This window comes from Mauremys reevesii, linkage group 8 (assembly GCF_016161935.1).
Source record: "Mauremys reevesii isolate NIE-2019 linkage group 8, ASM1616193v1, whole genome shotgun sequence".
NCBI lineage: Eukaryota > Metazoa > Chordata > Testudines > Geoemydidae > Mauremys > Mauremys reevesii.
Window position 1 is genome coordinate 93,913,834 of NC_052630.1, and position 21,265 is coordinate 93,935,098.

The 21,265-nt window shown below is 44.0% G+C and overlaps 2 protein-coding genes across 7 annotated transcripts in view; one reads left to right on the forward strand and one right to left on the reverse strand.

Annotated features, from left to right (window-relative positions):
- The window catches only part of HOOK1 (hook microtubule tethering protein 1), a 75,254-nt gene that overhangs the window by 37,982 nt on the left and 16,007 nt on the right, over positions 1 to 21,265 (reverse strand). For 2 of the 5 annotated variants that reach the window (XR_005584122.1, XM_039486498.1), the window contains exon 1: positions 16,285 to 16,410. The exons of 1 other annotated variant lie outside the window; for it this stretch is intronic. Coding sequence is in view for 2 of the 4 variants with exons in the window: in XM_039486498.1 (XP_039342432.1) it covers positions 16,285 to 16,395 (111 nt within the window). In the remaining 2 variants the exon portion in view is untranslated. Of the gene's footprint in view, positions 1 to 8,474; positions 8,525 to 9,084; positions 9,279 to 16,284; positions 16,411 to 21,265 lie in introns of those variants that run through there. 2 more of the 5 variants (XM_039486501.1, XM_039486499.1) reach the window with 2 other exon arrangements.
- LOC120371054 (E3 ubiquitin-protein ligase RNF170-like) overlaps positions 9,293 to 21,265 on the forward strand; it is a 32,125-nt gene continuing 20,152 nt past the window's right edge. Inside the window, exon 1 of one of the 2 annotated variants that reach the window (XM_039486509.1) lies at positions 9,293 to 9,504. The gene's annotated coding sequence lies outside the window, so the exon portion shown is untranslated. Of the gene's footprint in view, positions 9,505 to 17,398; positions 17,425 to 21,265 lie in introns of those variants that run through there. The other variant, XM_039486511.1, reaches the window with a different exon arrangement.

Genomic DNA, 21,265 nt, shown 5'->3' on the forward strand with positions numbered 1-21,265 from the left:
GTTGCATATTGGAAATATACTTGCTTGGAAAATGGGAAACTCTGAAGTCATCCTTACATTTTGAACTGCATATCAAACATAACACTAAAATTCATGAAACCCTTCTTTAACATATAATAGTACTTTGAAGCTTTTACAAAAGAGCTGGAATAGAAGACCAGGAGAAAGGTACATAACAGACAACGAACATTTGAATTTCCTAATGGTTGTATATAAAGAAGCTTTTCCCATTTCGTCTCTCATGGCTGGATTCACAGTAACTATATTCTTAACATAGAAATATGTGAACAAAAATAAAATTAAACATCACAGCCCCATATTCCATCTACCAATCTTCATCTCTCCTACAAAAACTGGTATTATAGGAGCTGATAGGTTGCCTAACACTTCCATCTCCTCCTAACACCTTCCATTATAAAAATGTCTTGAAACCTTTTAAGAAGCTCTAACACCTCCATTTTGAGTTTGCAACCTAATTAGGCATCTTTTATTTTTGTATGAAATTACTGTTTATATTACTGTAGCTCCTACAGGCTCCAATTAGAATCAAAGTCCCATTGTGCTAAATGCTACACACATACATAGTGACAGATAATCCCTGCCCCTAAGAGTTTACAATCTAAGGGCTCAATCATTGCAAAGTCATGAGCCCAGGGTAAGGGACAGTGTTCTGTTATGCTCCACCAGGAGCAGCACAAAATATAAGAACATAAAAACGGTCATACTGAGTCAGACCAAAAGTCCATCTAGCCCAGTATCCTGTCTTCTGACAGTGGCCAATGCCAGGGGCTTTCAGAGGGAATGAACAGAACAGGTAATCCCCAAGTGATCCATTCCCTGTCGCCCATTCCTAGCTTCCGGCAAACAGAGGCTTGGGACACCACCCCTACCCATCCTGGCTAATAGCCATTGATGGACCTATTCTCCATGAACTTATCTAGTTCTTTTTTGAACCCTGTATGCTAATATAAGTTTAGTTTGGTTTAAGAGCAGTCTAGCAAGGAGCCTACTTCTGTTAGTCTTTAAGGTGCCACCAGACTCCTTGCTATTTTTGTAGATACAGACTAACACGGCTACCCCTCTCATACTTGGTACTTCTGCAGTGTGTTTTTAAACTCTTCACTGCTGGTAATGGCAATATGAAAGCAAATAGCAAGGGTGGTTTTTTGTTTTTTTTTTAATATTATACGGGTCTGAGCAGTTTTCATAGATTTACAGGCTGATTTTGGACCTCTGAAGACAATGGGGGTTTGCAACTGACTTCTGTGGAAGCAGGATCCATTACTTGCAGCAGAATCATTTATAGAAAAGTGACATGAACTTGGCTAAACTGACACTGTGAAGAGAAATATATCCCAGGAAAATTCTATCCCTTACCCCATAGCCTACAGAAGTCAAAGGCACTGCAAAGGACCGGGGCATGATTCCCCCAGTGCAGTGTAGGGCTGCCACAAGCACTGCAGTCCATAGGCAATCTCTGACAGGCTGCTGCAAAACAGAGCATGCAGGATCAGCTCTAACTGGTGCTGGGGCCCATTTCAGCACCCAGTACAGCCCAGAATCCAGCTTAAATCATCTTTGCTCTCCACCCCATTGGGTGGGGCAAACACTTTCTGCCTTAGAAGCACAACTATTAGGCTGGTGCATTGCATATGCTTTGAAGGGTGTATTACACATCTTACGACATCATTCTTATTTCTCCTAAGATATTGCATGTTCTGTCACCAAATAGCTAAACATTTTAAAGTAGGACCATACACATATACAGTTATCAGATAGGTTTCTATGCTTAGATGAAGGGGGGAAAAAACTGAATTTCTGCCTGAGGATCCAGGCTGGAGGCTCTCCAGCTTCTACCACAGCTAAATAAGCTATGAAGACAGGTTCTACAGGTTTAGCCTCCAAAGAGATTTTGAATAGAAATGTTTACAGATTTTTTACAAGTGGGACAAAAGAAAAGATTATGGCCCAAACTAACATTATTCAGCCACTCATGGAGAGGAAGTCAACACTAAGAATGTTTCCCAGTTCTAAATGGCTGAAACTATAAGTACAGTAACTCCTCATTTAACATTGAGCAGGGATGTAACATTGAAACAATTAGGGAACATGCTTGTTTAAAGTTCTGCAGTGCTCCCTTATAACGTTGTTTGGCTGCCTGCTGTAAGATTCTGTGGAAGAGCAGTGACTTTATAAGGGAGCATTGCACAAGTTCCGCTTCTCCGCCTCCTCCCCCTCCCTCCCACTGCTTCCCCTTAGGACTTTCTGAAGGAAGGGGCAGGAGCGAGGAAGCCCTGTGTCTCCGCTCCTTCCCCTCCCTCCCAGAAAATCCTAAGCACCGCCATTTAGTGGCACTTAGGATTTTCTGGGAGGGAGGGGGAGGAGTGGAGATACGGGCCGTTTAGGACTTTCTGGAAGGGAGGGGGAGGAGTGGAGATGCAGGGATTCCCTGCTCCTCCACTGCCCTCCCAGCACTTCGTGCTTAGGACTTTCTGGGAGGGAGGGGCAGGAGCGGGGAAGCGCAGCATCTCCACTCCTCCCCCTTCCTCCCAGAAAGTCCTAAGTGCTGCCAAACAGCTGTTGAGCGGGGACAGGAAGTAGAATGGGGACAGGAAGAGGCAGGCCTGGGGCATCCCTGGCAAAATCTGAGCCTATTCTCTGGGAAAGCTGCCACTGCTGCTGCAAAAGTGCTTCCTAGCGTCCTTGCCTGCAGCGGGCTGTGCCTGTATGGGGTAAGCCAGGGGCACTTCCCAACCACAGTACAGTACTGTACAGTATATAGTATAATGCCTTTTGTCTGCCCACCAAAAATTCCTTGGAACCTAACCCCCCGCATTTACATTAAATCTTATGGGACAATTGGATTCATTTAACATTGTTTCATTTAAAGTTGCATTTTTCAGGGACATAACTACAACATTAAGTAGGAGATACTGTACAGAATATCTTAAATAAGGATTTCTTCCCCAGAGGCAGCCATTCAACATTCTATAATGCAGAATATATCTGCATCTTCCCCTGGGTCTGTGGGAGACCAAATAAGATTTTAAGATTGCAACTTCCATATATTCTAAATAAATCTCTTGACGATAATTTTCAAAAAACTGAGATAGATGGCATGAATATGGTGATCAATCTCATCTGCCAGAGTTATTCCAGACCTGCAATACTATCTACTAGAACTTGAGAGGATAAAATAGCTCCTCTAGATATCCGAGACTTTTTTTCTCCTTTGCTTATAAAGGGTAGTAGAAGCACTCAAAGGCTTGGCTAAGAGCTATTTCCTTAGGTACTTACTGTCTCAAGGACATACAACTTTGGGATCACAGGAGTTAAGTTTTATAAGTTTTGCTAGAGAAAGCATTTTAAAAGACATTATAAGAAGTGTACATACTGAACAGAGGGGAAAAATAGTTTCCTGTCAACATAAGTAGGAAAGTAGGTTACTGACTATGGGCGTGATCCTGAGCGCTTGACTTCAGTGTGAGGTAAACACACTCATGCTTAACTTTAGACACATGAGCTGTCCCACTGAGACAATGGGAGGACAGAGGCATAAGTAATGCCTGGACATCATAAAGGCACATCAGTGCATTAGATGGATGTATTTGTCATGTTACAAAATAATAGTCAAATTCTGCTGTTATTCTGGTGTAAGTCTAAAGTAACTCTATGGGCTAGTCTATACTTACCTGCTGGGTCGACGCAGTGAGTTCGACTTCTCGGAGTTCGAATTATTGCGTCTAATCTAGACGCGATAGTTTGAACTCCCCGCGCGCTCCGGTCGACTCCGGTACTCCACCACTGCAAACAGCAGTGGCGGAGTCGACCTTGGAGCCACGGACTTCGTTCCCGTGGCGTCTGGACGGGTAAGTAGTTCGAACTAGGGTACTTTGAGTTCAGCTACGCTATTCACGTAGCTGAACTTGCGTACCCTAGTTCAACCCCCGCCCTTAGTGTAGACCTGCCCTATGTAAAAGCATAATTTGCCCACATGCCCCCTCTGATATAAAGTACAATGCTAAAGGAAATTCAAGAGAAGCAACTGCTTTAGTATGTTAAGAATCTACCTATACACTATCGTTCCAGGCACTTAAATATCTAAGACACTGACACTGGTGTCCATGACACAAGCCTGCTCTAAAGATAGCTTCCTCCTGACTGTTGCTGCAGGTATTATTTCCATTCTTATCTCAATGGAAAATACTGTGGTTTCCCTAATATGAAGGGAATAAAGGCTCTCTTTCTGGGGACACAATTCAGAAAATCTAAGTTTGAGGACTACTGTGGAAGTAGTAGTGTTAGACGACAGAAGTTCAGTTTCTCCTGGGCACTTATAAATATATTTTTGTTAATTTGAGTAAGCTAACTTTTTAATATTTGAAAATACAGTATTCCATGACACAGCAGACTGAAGAACATACTAATTCGGTGATGCCTTTGAAATATTAAAAAGGCATCCAATATGTACAAATATTAGTTAACACTTGTAATTCACACTCCTCCCCCTCCCCAATGGAGGATATGTATTTATGCTACAGGGATTGCATCAATAAAAATGCATATCCACAAGGAAGATTATGAATAAGGTGAACATCCCTTTGCCATACTAATGATAATACAAACCACTTGAGCTTCTCTCTCATGACTACTAAGAATAATTGAAGCCACTTAATATTATAGATAATTATAACTCTCAGGTCTCTATTAACTATTCCTTTCAATACAAAGCATCTTCTCCCCACCCCACTGCTATTTTGGAAGTGAATTCTATATTAGACATAGTTATGGAAAATTAAAGTTGCATAGACTGTAGCAGCAGTATGGCTATTAATACTATTAAGCGTTCACTAACTTATGAGTTACATCAGTGAAATAAGATGTTAGACCAGAAAAACAAAACAAAAACCACAACACATACAGGGCAATACATACACGCTGTAATAGCAACACACAAACAAACAATCTGAACATACAGGGCCTGATTCTCATTTACACAAAGGCCTCTTTTCTAAAGGGACCTTTACGTGGAAATAAGTTATAATTACACTCACTTTATGATCTCTTTCCATGATTAGATCTGTATAAACAGCCAAGGTATAAATGAGAGTTAGGCCCATAATGTCTAAAGCAGCACTAATAAAAAGTTAGACACACCCATTTCAGCCCTAAGAAAAAATTCTAGAATTTGGATATATGCTCAAGTTGTTCTTACCTATGCTATGGTGAGCCTTAGGATAGGCTATTTTTTTTTGTATATTAATGGGAAAAAATTAAAACCCCTGAAACAATGCTAAGATGAAGGAAAGGAAGACTGAGAAGAGATACAGAATTTATTTTTTGTAGAACATGTAAAACACTATGTGGGTGCCAGCACAAAAAAATGGAGTGAAGAAAAAACATGAAGTTATTTTTAAACTATTATATAAGACTCTGAATTCCATGACCCAGTAATAAAACATACCTATATATTTACAAATACTTTACTCCATATATGCATGCACACAGTTTGAATTTGTTGGAGGAGTAAAAAATGGGGTTCCCCTTCCTATAAGTACTACTAAACCATCTCTATCTTGGTTATTTTTTTATCCCTGCATTTCTAAATTACTTCTAAAGAGTGATTAATTCCCCTTCCCCATTCCAATTTGGCACCCACTAACTGGCTAGTATTTCCAAAGAAACATTCGGGGTTATTCTGCTATAACCTAACACTGGCTTTATATAATTCCTACTGCAATCTCTCAGTGTTTGGTACAATACAGTTCCATCAAAAATCTTTTGACAAAGTCACTTTGAACCTGCAACTCCTGAACTAGAGAGACAAGAAATCATCCAAAATATGAGCAAAACTGAAAGGGAATGTTCAATTTCAATTAAACAACTTGTTTGTTGCACATGCAGAGCTGCACATTTTGAAGAGTTTGAGAATCACTGTACTAAATGTTTTAAGATCTTACATTTTTGATTTTGTCAATTGAAGTCTGCACTATAAGTGTTAATTGGGTGTATGTTTCATTTTATTGTTTTTTGTTAATAATTTAACAGGCTTCCAAACCAAAGCTAATACTGAAAAAATAATGATCAGACTCACAGCATATTGGGATCTGAGAATGGTCAAACCTGCCCACTGCTCCAAAACCATTGTTATTTCAACAATGACTTGTTGGTTACAAGAAATGTCACTTGGTTCTTATGCAAATTATAACATAACAGCAATTTTTCTACCTATAAAAAATTTCAGTTCCAGTTAATTTGCTTCCTGATCCAGGAAAAATTATAACAAGCCATGTGGATGGGGGGTGGGGAGTGGCAGATGTAATATATCTTTACTTTAGTAAGGCTTTTTATACTGTCTCCTCTGACTTTCTCATAAATAAATTAAGGAAAACAACCCAGATGGAGCAGCTATAAGGTGAGAGCATAACTGTTTGGAAAACTGGTAGTTCTCAGTGGTTAACAGTCAACCTGGAAGGGCATATCGCATGGGGTTCTGCAGGGATCAATTCTGGGTCCAGTTCTGTTCAATATCTTTATCAGTGATTTAGATAATGGTCTAGAGAGTACATATATAAAGTTTGCATACAATACCAAGCTGGGAGAGGTTGCAAGTGCTTTAGAGGGTAGGATTAAAATTCAAAGTGATTTGGACAAACTGGAGAAGTGGTCTGAAGTAAATAGGATGATATTCAACAGGGACAAATGCAAAGTATTCCACTTAGGAAGAAACACTCAGTTCCACACATACAAAATGGGAAATGACTGCCTAGGAAGGGATCTTGGGGCCATTGTGGATCACAAGCTAAATGAAAGCCAACAGTGTAATATTGTTGCAAAAAAACCAAACATCATTCTAGGATGTATTAACAGGAGTGTTATAAGCAAGACAGGAGACGTAATTCTTTCGCTCTACGCCACGCTGATTAGGCCTCAACTGGAGTATTATGTCCAATTCTGGGTGCCACATTTTAGGAAAGATGTGGACAAATTGGAGAAAGTCCAGAAAAGAGCAACAAAAATGATTAAAGGTCTAGAAAATATGACCTATGAGGGAAGACTGAAAAAATTGGGTTTGTTTAGTCTGGAGAAGAGAAGACAGAGGGGACATGACAACAGTTTTCAAGTACATAAAAGTTTGTTACAAGGAGAAGGGAGAAAACTTGTTCTCCTTAACCTTTGAGGATAGGACAAGAATCAATGGGCTTAAATTATGGCAAGGGCAGTTTAGATTGTACATTAGGAAAACTTCCTGTCAGGGTGTTTAAGCACTGGAATAAATTGCCTAGGGAGGTTGTGGAATCTCCATCATTGGAGAATTTTAAGAGCAGGTTAGACAAACACCTGTCAGGAATGGTCTAGATAATACTTAGTCCTGCCATGAGTGCACAGGACTGGAGTAGATGACCTCTCAAGGTCCTTTCCAGTCCTACAAGTCTATGATTCTAAGATTTCCCTTCCCAATCTCTTACAGCCTTGGTTATTAGGTCAGAGGTGTAAGCATTAGCAGTATTTTCCCTTTGCATATTAAAAGGGCACAAAAACACTCCTGTAAACCATGATTCTTACTGATGCATAATTCAGAGGTCTGCAGTCTTTTACCATAATCAAGAAGCTGGTAAAAGAACACATCAAGTCTGATCCCTATTTCTTTCCACTGAATAGTTAGAGAAAATTAAAAATATTCTCTCTCTCACACGCACACATTATAAAGTATAAATTACTATTTTTTAAAAATTAACATGACTCTGCACAGATATTATTTCAAGACAGTGGCCAAAGAGGTTTTTTGTTGTTGTTTGTTTTTTAATGGCACGCACAAAACCATTGGCATTTTAGACAAGATTGTTGCAGATCTCTGACAACTTAAATGATAGGGCAGACTTGATGGAAGTCACATTTAGCTGTGGAGAGAAACTTAAAAGAGAGGAGTAGATTAAAGGGAGAGAAGGAGAATTAATTTTAAAAAGTGTCTCTCCTCATCTGGGGTGCAAAATGTTTATATGTTTAAGAGGTACATTTACAATCTCCATTTTTTAAACAAAAACTTCCTCCTATTGGACTTTATTTTAGAAGCAGCCATAGATATCAACTTTTAATCAAACACAGAACTGCATAGCCTTTCATCAGAGGGCAAGAGATTGCTTTAAAGTGAACCTGAGAATGAAGGTGTCATTCTCCTTGTGAAAGAGACACTCAGAGCAGGTCAGCCTCTTGGATCACACCCTCATAAGCTGGACTGTGGTCTGCGGTTGTAAGAGGTGGAAAGGAAACACCCCCCCCAAAAAGCAAATACAAGATTCTGCATGCCGCAGATCAAGAGGGTCTGGAATTAAACCAAACCTCAAAGTGGGTTAAAACATGAGAGAAGAGTTTAATGCTTCCAGAATGCAGGTAAAGGACAATCTTACTCTGTGTGGATTTAAAAATAGCAGTGTGAAACTAACACAATATTGAATGATGATGGCGACACTAACCAGGTCTAAAAACGAATCCAGAACTAGCTCTGTCCTGGTATTCCCAGCTTCTGTCACATTACAAAAAACACATCGACATAAGGAAGAACTCAACCGGTTGTTTGTGTAGGTGGCGTGGATGCATTATATAGGGCGTGTAAGCTATGCAAGCTGAGAGGATATTACACAGGGGTGAGGGGAAGGGGGCACTGCATAGGAGGGAGAGATATAATAAAGGGGGCATTTTAAAAAGACACCCTCCTGCAAACCCCCTGAGGAGAGGAAAGGGGAAAAGACCCACTCGTGACAGAGAGAAGCCACGCTGCTAAGGTAGCGAACGCCACGGGCACGGAATTATAGCAAGGTGCGGGCGCGTGTGGGGGGGCGGCGGGGGGGGGGGCATTGATACAGCGCGGGGACCGCGGTCCAGGGCCACTAACCGGGACGCGGTGTTCACCGGGCAGGGGGATGAACACACGGGGCAGGTGCACAGGCTGGTGACTGTAACAAGGGGCACGTTATGCGGGGCGCAGGGGGAGGTTACGGGGATCGCTTATACCGGGCAGCGCGCTGACAGGACAGAGCCCCCGCCCCGAGAGGGGTCAGGCCGCCCCGCCCCGCGCGTACTCACCCAGAGCATGAGGCTGTCGCAGAGCAGCAGCTCGCTGGGCTTCGCCTCCATGGCGGCGGTGTCGGCCTGCTCCTCCGAGCGCTGGCCGGCTCCTCTCTCAGGAGCGCTACGTAACCAGCTCAATCCACTAACCTCACTTACGCCCAAAACAATGCGCAGATTACGTGACAACACCTCCTCCCGCGCGATACAGCGCCACCGTCACACAGTCACTCCCGCCCACAGCCCTGGGCCTTGAGTGACACGGGAGTCCTCCAATCACTGGAAGGGAAGGCGGAGCGGCAGCCAAGCGCCTCGCCCACCACGCGTTTGCGCCAATCAGGGAACCCAGAGGCGGGGAAGGTTCGGCCGGGGAGCGAGCGTTGATCGGGGCCGCGCAAAGGAGGCTGGGAGAGCTGCTGGCTGGGGCTGTAAGAGCGGGTGAGCGGCGAGTCTGAGCGGGATGTTTTCCGTTATGTAAAACACCCCCCCACACACACACAGCGCGCGCACCACCCCGGCCCCCTGCTGTAGCCACTGTCCAGCCCTGCTCCCCTCAGCCAACCCCAGCCCCCCACCTCCACCACAGCCCAGTCCCCCTGCGCGCAGCCCCCTCATCTCCTCAACCGCCATCCAGCCCCTCGGCCACTGTCACAGCCACCAATCACCCGCCACCAGCAGCCGCTGGCCCCAGTCCCGTCAGCACCTCCTACTAGCCGCCATCACCACGACAGCCCCAGCGTCGGGGCCCCCAGCCCATCAGCCGCCCCTGCGCCTCCAACTTGTCATCGCCACCACCCTGTGCACACAGGCCCTTCCACGTCTTCACCAACACCAGGCCCCTCGGAGCCACTAGCCACTACCGCCTCTGCCACCTCATCCACATGCCCTCAGCCGACACTGCTTCGCCCTCCCATCGCCACCCGCTCTGCCGCTGCCCCCGCACAAAACTGTTTCCCAGCATTAACTATAGCAATAATTGGTTTCAGAGTAGCAGCTGTGTTAGTCTGTATCTGCAAAAAGAACAGGAGTTGGCACCTTAAAGACTAACACATTTATTTGAGCATAAGCATTTGTGGGCTAAAACCCACTTCATCGGCTGCATGCAGTGGAAAATACAGCATCCGATGAAGTGGGCTGTAGCCCACGAAAGCTTATGCCTAAATAAATTTGTTAGTCTCTAAGGTGCCACAAGTACTCCTTTTTATAGTAATAATTGTTACAACCTGGCCCAGTACCACTCTGTATGGTCACCAGTCTGTTGCGGGTGGAAGCAGTTGCTTGGTCGCCCATGCTTTGTCTTGAATGATCCCTTAGAATATGTGGTAACTAGTTATGATCATTTATTTTTGACCTTAGCTGTGACACTCTGAATACTTTTTCCAGACCTGAGGAAGAGCTCTGTGTAGCTCAAAAGCTTGTCTCTCTCAACAACACAAGTTGGTCCATCTTTACCCATCTCATCTCTCTGTAAAGGTTCATCGAACATTATTCCCAAATTACAGGTTGGGATAGGGAGGCACAGGGAGGCCAAGGCCCGCATTCTCTAAAAGTGGCCACTGGTTTTGGGCGCCAACTTGGAGACTGTTGGACATGATTTTCAGAAGTGCTAAGGTTCCTACAATTCCAGTTGATGTCAGTGGGAGCTGAGTATACTCAGCATCTCTGAAAATGAGGTCATAAGTGTCTCAAGTGGGACAACTGAAAAACAGATGTCGAACTTTACAACTGTCCAAAATGACTTGTCTAAGGGTCATGCAGCAAGTAAGTGGCAGAACAAGGAAATAGGAACCACTTCTGTATCTTATCCACTGGACCACACTGCCTTCCACTATACTGTGAACAGAAAATTGGGATATACTTAATTAAAAGCTGAGTCAGGCTGAGATGGTTGGAATTTTTAAGAATGAGTGATGTTACTATCAGGACACAACACCTTTAGGGTGTGGTACAGTCTGGGTGGTACAGTGCAAAAGCTTTGCCCGTTGTAACTTGGTTGCAGCAAGGAATAAAATAGATAGTAGCCTGCCACAAGGAAATCTCATGTTGTGGTAACTTGATTAATTTTTTCTGTTGATGTTTCTTGTTCTAATGAAAATATTTTTAGTTAATTGAAGGCATGACTCGCTCCTTTGGATCCGGACATAACAGACTAAAGACTGGATATTATGTCTTAGTGGTACAACAATAGTTAAGGTTTTGTTGAGTTGGTATAATTGTTTTAGCAGCAAATAGAAGATTTTCTCAAAATGTAATACAAAATTTGCTTGTTAAGTATTGTTGGAAAAATTCCATACTTGGAGTAAAATATAGACAAATTACTCTAGTTAAGTCTAATATTGCTTCTTATTTCCCCCAAACAGTGCAGGGAGGTCTGAGGATAGTTATAGAGCTCTCATCTCTTTTCCATTCTGGATTGTCATTTTTATCTCTTACTTTCTTTAATGTCTATAATCAAGTACTCAGCATCACTGTATAGCCCAGAGCACAGATACCCTATCTTCTTCAGCGGCTGCTGTTAATGCTACTCCAAAGACTGTCAGTTTGTAGGGTCTCAAGGGTGACACAATCTGTTCACTCTCTCTTTGCCCACAGAGAATGTTCTCTGACAGAGTTTGGAGAGGAGAAGAATTGAATTTCTACTCGTGAACTCAAGACTCCTCTCCACATGGTAATAGCTGGTGCAACCAGCTATGTCACCACAGAGAGCTGTATAATAACTGCCCATACAGATTTCAAAACAACCTGGGATAGACAGACTACATACTTTTTGTGAACACTTGGATATATAAAATTTAGGAGCTATTGATTTTTTTTCATTTCAATGAACAGGTATAAGGAGGATGTATTCACTCCCCATGACCTTAGCTATGATTTTTTTCCATAGGAATATAGACATTGCCATCTCCCACAATCTCTAATACTGTTTGATTTTTATCATTTAATTATGTCAGTTGGTTCTGTTGTATTACACATAGGTTCTTATAGTGCCCTCATCATCACAGTATCTGAGTGCCTTCCAATAGCGCTTTACAGGTACAGCTACACTCCAACCTCCCACCCCGCGGTAGCAAGTCTCAGAGCTTGGGTTAACTGACTCAGGCTTGTGCTATGGGTTAGCAGTGTAGCCATTCCCGCTCAGGCTGGAGCCTTGGCTCTAAAACCCAGCAAGGGAGGAGAATCTCAGAGCCTGGGCTTCACCCTGAGTGGGACTGTCCACACTGCTATTTGTAGCCCAGTAGGGCGAGCCCTGTGAGCCTGAGTCAATTGGCCTAGGCTCTGAGACTCGCTGTTTTTTTATGCAGTTTAGACATACCCTAAATGACGTGACTAACAGCTGTGACATATGGTTTGTTTTTTCTTTCATCTGCAGTCAGGGGAGAATTGTGTGTAGTGTAGTGTTTTGTTTTTGTAACTTTTTAAGATGTACAAGCTTCTGTGTGTTTATATTAGAGAAGGCAAGGTTGAAGAAGAGTGCCTTGCACTTGTAGGTGATGTTTGTGATGGAAGTTCATTCAGCAGTCTATGCATGATCCCTGAGAAAGCTTTATCTCCTGCCTAGACAAGCTTTACACTTACGATAGAATGTTCCATTGTACCTATAGAGTGGAGGTGTCAACCACAGTCCTAATCTTAGCGCTTTAGGCCATCAATTAGATATGCGAGACCTGGTCCATTGAGCACCTTTAAGATAAGGACCGAGACCTTGAACTTTACTCTATATTCTGTAGGAAGCCAATCTAGAGAGGGAAGGACAGATCTGTTGTGCTCACTGTAGTGTGTGTTGCTGAGGAGATGTGCTGCAGCAGTACTAGTTCAAGTTTCCTAAGGGTTAATGGCTTCATGCCCAGGTATATTGCATTGCTGTAGTCCAGATGGGAGGGTGATGAAAGCATCTATAATCAAGGACAGGTCATTGACTGCCAGGATAAAACAGAGGGTATGCCTGTTCTAGAGCTGAAGGTGTAATTTCTAGTTCAAACAGACAAATCCACAATAGGACTGATCAAGCTAGTGTGCTAAAAATAGACGTTTAGTACAAGCAATAGGACAGGATAGTATGAGTCTTCATTAAACATTAAATATGTATGCGGATGTGGATATCCACAGATATAAAGCAGATATCTCCAGAGTTGCAGGGCTGTCATGACAATGAGCGAGACCAGCAGCGCCATGGTCAGCGACTGGACCAGGAACCGCAGTGGCGAAAGCAGCAGCATGTCAGGCTGCTGCTCGCAGAAGCCAGCGCCCAACCTGGGCAGCTCCTCCAGCGTGGCTGTACTGCCCCCAGCCCTGCACACTGGGGCAGGCATCAGGCTCACCAGCAGCTGTCCCTGGTCATCTGCATATTGCTCATTCTGACTAGTTCACCTATTGGCTGCATGTGAATATTGAATAGGACTGGACAGAGAATAGATTCTTGCGGGACTCCACACACACGCTACTCTTTTGGTGTTTCCCTCCAAACACTTTAGCGCATTCCCTGGGATCTCTGTCATCTCTCACGGCTGTGGTCAACAGTGGTGACTGCTGCAGAGAGGTCCAGGCGGATGAGCATGGACGTCTGCCTTCCTTGCACTGACAGCAGGAAATCACCCAGCAGAACCAATAAAACTGTTTCTGTCCCATGTCCTGGCCTGACTCCAGATTGTGCTGGGTTTAAGATATTAATTTTTAATTAGTTGACATGGTTCATAGTTTTGGAGTTCCCAGTAGTGTTTGGTACCTGGTAATTACCCTTCTGGGGGCAAAAGAGGGGCATCAGTGATTGCTATTATTATTACTTTACAGAACACAGAGGCATGTCATGCACTTTATAAAAAAAGACATAGTCCTTGTCCCAAATAACTTACATTTTAAACTATCCTTGAAGCAATAACTGAGGAGGCCAGACTGTAGGCAGGGAATGGGACAGGAAAGGAAGAGGGTTACCACAATATAATTACAAGATTACTCAGTTTAGGGCACTTTGATAATTTAAAAAAATATACAAATAAAACAGTTAAAATAATTAACTCACTTAAGGGAGGCATTGCAAAAGAAGGGAGTTTCCAAGAGCTACTTTTCAATGAGGGGAGGGCAGTAGCTTGTCAGATCAGACTAGAAAGGGCTTTCTTTGCACAGTAAGGCAGCATGAAGAAAGGCACACAAGGGCTTGTGGTAGAAGATGAATGGGGCCTCGCTGGTGGAGCAGAGGAGGCGGGGGAATAATGTGATGAGACAAGATCCGTTATGTAGAAAGGAACCTAGTCATGTAGGGCTTTGAAGGTGAGGAAAAGTTTAAATTTGATCTGATCAATCCTGGAAAGGGGGAAGAAGTACTAGAGCATGGTTCTCAAACTGGAGGTCAGGACCCCAAAGTGGGTCGCAACCCCATTTTAACGGGGTCGCCAGGGCTGGCTTAGACTTGCTGGGGCCCAGGGGCTGAAGCCAAAGCCCAAGCCCCACTGTCTGGGGCCAAAGCTGAAGCCCAGGGCCAAAGCCTAAGGGCTTCAGCCCCGGGTGTTGGGGCTCAGGTTATAGGCCACCTGCCTGGGGCTGAATCCCTTGGGCTTTGGTGCCCTCACCCGAGGCAGTGGGGCTTGGGCAGGTTCAGGGTTCAGTCCCCCCTCCTGGGGTCATGCAGTAATTTTTGTTGTCAGCAGTGGGTCGCAGTGCAATAAAGTTTGAGAACCCCTGTACTAGAGCATAGAGCAGGGGTGGGCAAACTTTTTGGCCTGAGAGCCACATCTGGTATGGAAATTGTATGGTGGGCCATCAATGCTCATGAAATAGGGCTTTGGAGTGCGGGGGGGTGGCAGGCTCTGGCTGGAGGTGCTGGCTCTGTGGTGGGTCCAGAAATGAGGAGCTCAGTGTGCGGGAGAGGGCTCCGGGATGGGGCAGAGGGTTGGGGTGTGGGGGGGAGGGCTCTGGCTGGGGATGTGGGCTCTGGGGTGGGGGTGGGATGAGGGTTTGGGATGCAGGAGGGTGCTCCGGGCTGGGACCAAGGGGTTTGGAGGGCAGGAGGGGGATCAGGGCTGGGGCAGAGGGTTGGGACATGAAAGGGGGTCAGGGATGCAGGCTCTGGGCGGTGCTTACATCAAGCAGCTCCCAGAAGCAACAGCATGTCCCCCCTCTGGCTCCAATGCGGAGGTTTGGCCAGGGAGCTCTGCATGCCGCCTCATCCACAGGTGCTGCCCCTGCAGCTCCCATTGGCCATGTTTCCTGGCCAATGGGAGCTGCAGGGGCAGCGCTTGGGGTGGGGACAGCATGCAAAGCTCTTTGCTGCCCCTACGTTTAGGAGCCGAAGTGGGGACAAGCTGCTTCTTCCGGGAGCCGCGTGGAGCCACGGTATGTGCAGAGCGGGGCAAGCCCCCAACCCTGCTCCCTAACTGGAGTGCCAGAGCGGGACAAGCCCTGGACCCTCGAGGGCCGGATTAAAATGTCTGAAGGGCCGGATGCAGCCCCTGGGCTGTAGTTTGCCCACCCTGGCATAGAAGGAAAGCTGGAAATTACACCTCTTAACATTGTACCCAACCACAGTGTCACAGTGTGTAGGTGGGGAGAAGGGGAGCAAGTATGGGGGGGTTGCTGTTAGGAGGGGGGAGGAGGTGAAATGTGCAAATCATGAGACACAGCACTTTAACACTTTTTCAATGTACATAAAATGATTTTGCCTTTCATGAACTATACTGAAAATGATTACCAGTAAAAGTAATATTTAAAAATGTTGAAACAGCTTAATCTCTCTGATTTTGTTGATTTTTTCCTCCTCTTCCATTTTATACATACATTTTTCTTCAGTATTTTTTCTAAAATGCTTAGCTTTTCAATGTCTTTGTTTATTTTTCTTTAGTTCCGGTCTTCCCTTCTCTTGCAGATTATAGATTTGTTCCTTCTGTGATTCTGTTTTTCCCTTATATTTATTTTGTTCCTTATCCTCCTCTGTCACAGTCCTTGTTTTAAGTATTTTTCCTTTATCTCTTTTAAGATTTGTTCTCCTTTATAAGTAGTTTCAGTCTTTTAGCTAATTTCTCCTCATCCCCCTTTCTATATGCTCACCACTCTCTTTTCTTCTCTGTCATTCTACCTCCATTCATTTTCCCTTGCAATAAGTGTAATGTGCTTGTATCTGTTTTTTCTTAACCACTTTTGCTCTTACTAAAACTTTCCTTCCACCCACCTCTCCCGCCAGCTTCCAGATTTTACCTCTCACTTTGCTGAGGTTAGCCCCTGGTATACCTGCTTTCTCCAGCCGACCAGGCCTGATGCCTCTACTGCCTCCTTGTGTTGTCTTCTCCGTCCTTGGGACTGTGCTGCATATGGGTCTTTCTGCAGGTCGGCTGTTCCCATGAGTACAAAAGGCAGCCCTGTAGAGAGCTGTGTGGCATAGCAGAGAGCGTGGAAGGTTGGGGTTAATCAGAAACAGCAAAGCACCAATTCCCCTGCTAAAGTTGAGGCTGAGGAAATGCCTGAAAGTCAGGCAATTAGTTGATTAACTGTGATAGGTGAGGGCTATAATGGAAAGCTGTTAAGGACTGTACTTTATAAGGGGAGACTGCCTGAGGCACATGGGACTAGAACAGAGTCAAAAAGCTGTATGGGAGACAGGGCTGTAGAGGATTGTCAGTCCTTTACCCCTGAACCCCCATTAGCTCACAGTCTCTCCTTCAGGATTATTAGGCACTCTGCACGTATGATGTGAATTTGGCAGGTAGAAACGAGAGACAAAATTACAAATTCAAATGGTTTCCCTCTGCCTGGCAAACTATGCAGCTATGTTTTATCATCCCAATGGCTGTTCCCCATGTATGAATTAGGGAGCCAGCAATACTAGCAGGATGTAGTTCGCGAAGGAATAGGGCAGTGGGACAGAAGTGATGATGGTAAAGAAAGTACTCTAATCGCCAAGAGAAAAGATAAATCCCATTTTTCCTTGGCCATAGACATTGCTAGTAACCTCTTCATGTGGTGCAGGTGCAGCTCATGTGATAGTATATCAGCAGATTACGTTTTTGTGCCAGTCATGGTTATAGGCACCTTGACCTACTTTAACATTCCAGATAGGGAGAAAAGTAGTTTGGCACTGTCAGCAGTTGCTGTGATTTAACCTTGTGATGTCTAACTTCTACTGATACCACTTTTAAAGTCAGCTTTAAAACAAACTAGATATTTCTAGCTATATGCACTTAGTTATTTTAAAAAATATTCTTTGCTTGACTCCCTTAATCTGTATTTTTTCTTTCATTGCAGGGTGCAAGTCTGTTTTAACACTTTGAGCTTTGAGCAAGGGATTGGACTAGATGACCTCTTGAGGTCTCTTCCAACCCTAATATTCTATGACCAGCAAACATCACTGATTTCAGTGGGATTCTTGTCTGTGTAAGGATGCAAGATCAAGCTCTTTGTGGATGTTTAACTTTTTATCTAGTAAAACAGCCTGCATTGCTGCTCTTGACATTAGTTTTGACTAGTAAATCTTCTGAACTTCAAAGGAATTACATAACTGAGCCAGTTATACAACAGTTCATTTTTTAGTTCATATTTTACCTGTTGGTTGCACACGGAAAAAAACCCCCTACATATTCAGATAGTGACGACTTGCCCGAAATCAGGCTGGTATACAAACAAGTCTTTTTTAAAATTTGAAGAATGTGTTTATTCTGTTTAGGATAGCTAATATCATATATACAGGACTGTAGATATAATGAATTCTTCTGTACATTCATGTAGAAACAGAAAATGTAAAAGCCAAACAGTGACACTTGGTGGCCAGTTATGTAATTTACAGCCCACTCCTCCCCTTCCCATCCGGAATGTATTTGAAAAGGTTTAAAAACTAGATGAAAAATGATCTATTTCACAGCCTTGCTGTCACATCTGGTAACTTGGCTGATGTTAATTACAATGCTATGCACTTCTCTGACATTTTTCCAAGGACTGAAAGCCACACTACAAATATTAATTAAGCCTTACAACATCATGTGAGGTAGATGTCATGGATGCCCATGCTAGAGATTAACTAGTTGATTTACCTAAATGCAAGTAGTGAATCATTGGTAGAGTTGTGAGTAGCTTAGGAATCATGATTCTCAATACCTGCTTTAACCACTAGACAACATTGTCCCTTCTGGTCTTCCATATATTGTCTAAAGTTGTCCTGGCAGATAAAATCCAACTTCCCTTTGAATCAAGCTCTGCCTAAATTGGAAGCTTGATGTTGTCACCATTACAAAGGCAATGTCCACCTGTTTTGGCCCCAAATTTGACCTACTTTGAAGTTTTTATAATCAGATGACGGCTGTTCTGCATAGCTGAATTCTTTCTTTCTTTCTTTCTACAGACTCATTCCGCCACTGAAGACAAACATGTAATTATTCTGGTGTGGCTAAATCTGTCATTTGATTGGGGCCAGGAAATAATTACCAGTCTTTTACCAGACATCCTACAGCAGTGGTGGGCAGCCTGCGGCCCACGGGCTTGCGCCGCTTCCCGCAGCTCCCATTAGCTGGGAACGGCGAACCGCGGCGCTGGGAGCTGCGGGCGGGCGTGCAAATGTAAACAAATTGTCTGGCGGCCCGCCAGCAGATTACACTGATGGGCCGCGTGCAGCCCACCACTGTTGTATGTGATTGTGAATGGGAGTAGAGGTGGTTTGTGAAATTGGAATAGGAGGGATGGTGGACAGACTGAGTTACCATTACCTTTCATGGGCATTCCTTGCAAATTGGGAAGGATAAATGTAGCAGATGAAACATTTATCCTCTGCCCAATTCCCATCGGTCACTCATTTAGGGGCTTCTGCAGTGTTGGGGAAAGGAGTAGGTAATGTCACAGAGCTAAAATTCTCCTCATCCCTCTATGCCCCTAAGACACATGTGCCAGATTTCTGTTCCCTGCATGGAGAGAGGTAAAGGGGAATAATCTGGCTCACACATAGGAATCTTACTAAATAAAAGGCTGCTTGCACCCAGAATGCTCCAAATACATCTTTGTGCTTGTACCTTTTTGGCCTGTGGCAGATACAGCAGCAAAATAAATTATTAACTTTTTCAGGAAATGATCAGCATGGATCAGCTGAATGAAGCATGGCCTGATCCAACCAAGTGTTAAGAGATCCATCTGGGAGCAATTATAAAATATTTACACCTGTGCCATATTTCAGCATTCTATTTCCCTCCCGCCTTCTGACTGTAGCCTTCCCTTCTGTTCCTTCCCCTCTTTCTGTCTGCTTCTCTACCCCCCCACCCCCCGCCAGTGGCTTGTCAATGCTCATATCTATGCTTTTCTATTTCTGGCTTTTTATTTACTTTCTTGTTGATATCTCTGCTTCTATTTTGGTGCTCATTCCTTCTGTATCTTTTTTTCTGTGTTTGAGGTCATGAATGAAAGAGTTTGGTAGTTTCAGCATTGTCCCTAGTTGATGTTAGCTGACTTCACTGAACTGCTTACATAATGTGGGGCTGCAGTCCCTATTTTTAATCTTGCCTATGTACTAAAATTTGATCATTTGTGTCAGTGACAAAAAAACCATTTTCTGAGGACCAGGCTGATCTGAGCAAGTGCTGGTAAATTATTCTGCATGACACACAGTGGTCTTTTAGTGAGATTGAAAGGGGCATAGAGACCTATTACAAACAAATCTAAGTTCCCAATTTCAAATCGAGACATGACATGACTGTTGTTTATGTACCGGCAACATCATTCAGCACTTAGTCCCTGATTCTACAAAACTTTATGCACATTGTTAACTTTATGCATTGAGTAGTATCAGTTTCTATTGAAATCAATGGGACTACTCAGTGCATAAAATTAAGTCCAATAGGGTTGATTCCAGTCTTCGGTGGAACAGAATAGATTACAGAGCAACATATGTTTCTTAAAAATGGGTTTTACTTTGGCTCTAGAAGGTTTAGAGATAGTCCTATTGTTATACACCACCTTCCTACTTACTGGAAAAGAATAACTCTAAAAGGACACTTCCTTTCAGGAAATGAAGTTTTGCAATGTTACTTTTTAATGAACTCATAGCTTGTACTAGATTGGGACATAGCAGATGGCATCATTTACATAATGAATACATTTGGTGTGTAAGACTGATGAAATCTTGAACCCAATGTCTTCATCTTTTATTCTTTTAAAATATTGTGTCATGAGTTTGCTCAAGCATTTTGACCATATTTTCATCAATGCTTGAAGGTTCCCTGGATATATCCTATTCCAGCAAGTGAAATAGTCAATTTACCAGCTATAAGAGAGGTCGCTGTAAGGATCTATTCTATTTACTTATTCTAATCTATTGTATCAGTATTTCTAACAAAAAATATGTTTTTGCACATGTATTATTTTCATGGCAAAGGCTCCAGTTGCTTAGATTTTACTAGCAGGCTGGTTTGTTGCTAATTAAATGGATACTTCTCTTGCTCTCATCCACTGACAGCTGGTATGTCATGTGTTGCTCTTGCATGGAAACCAGGTTAATAGCTGCCGTAATAGCTAAGATTTTGCTTTCAAGCAAAATACGGTAAGGCCTGCCTGTGTACACAGCAGTCAGCACTCTCCACTCTCATTTCCCAGAATGGAACTAGGTCACATCTTGGACACATGAGATGGTCCTTAATACGAAACTCCATCTCCAACATAAAACCCGTAGGTTGCCATTGTGCTGACCTTGGCCCAAAGCATTACAGGGACAAGTTATTTCATATTATTACACTTCTTGACCCTCGTTTTGTTACCTAGAATCTTATTTTAAAATCCCGATGTCGAAAAGTAGGAACTAAGGCAGGGGCGGGCAAACTTTTTGGCCTGAGGGCCGCATCAGGTTTCCGAAATTGTATGGAGGGCCGGTTGGGGAGGCTGTGCCTCCCCAAACAGCCAGGCGTGGTCCGGCCCCTGCCCCGTATCCAGCCCCTCCCCTGCTTCTCACCTGATGCCCCCCTGGGACTCCTGCCCCATCCAACCCCCCTGTTCCCTGACAGCCCTCCCAGGGCCCCTACCCCATTCACCCCACCCCCGCCCTCCCTGTCCCATGACCACCCCTGGAACCCCAATCAACCCCTCCTCTCATTCCTGACTGTCCCCCTCCCCCCGGGCCCGCTCCCCCATCCAACCACCCCTTCTCCCTGACCGCCCCGGAACTCCTGCCCCTGGCTGCCCCCCGCTGTCCCATCCAAGCCTCCTCTCCTTCCTGACTGCTCCCCCAGAACCCCTACCCCCATGC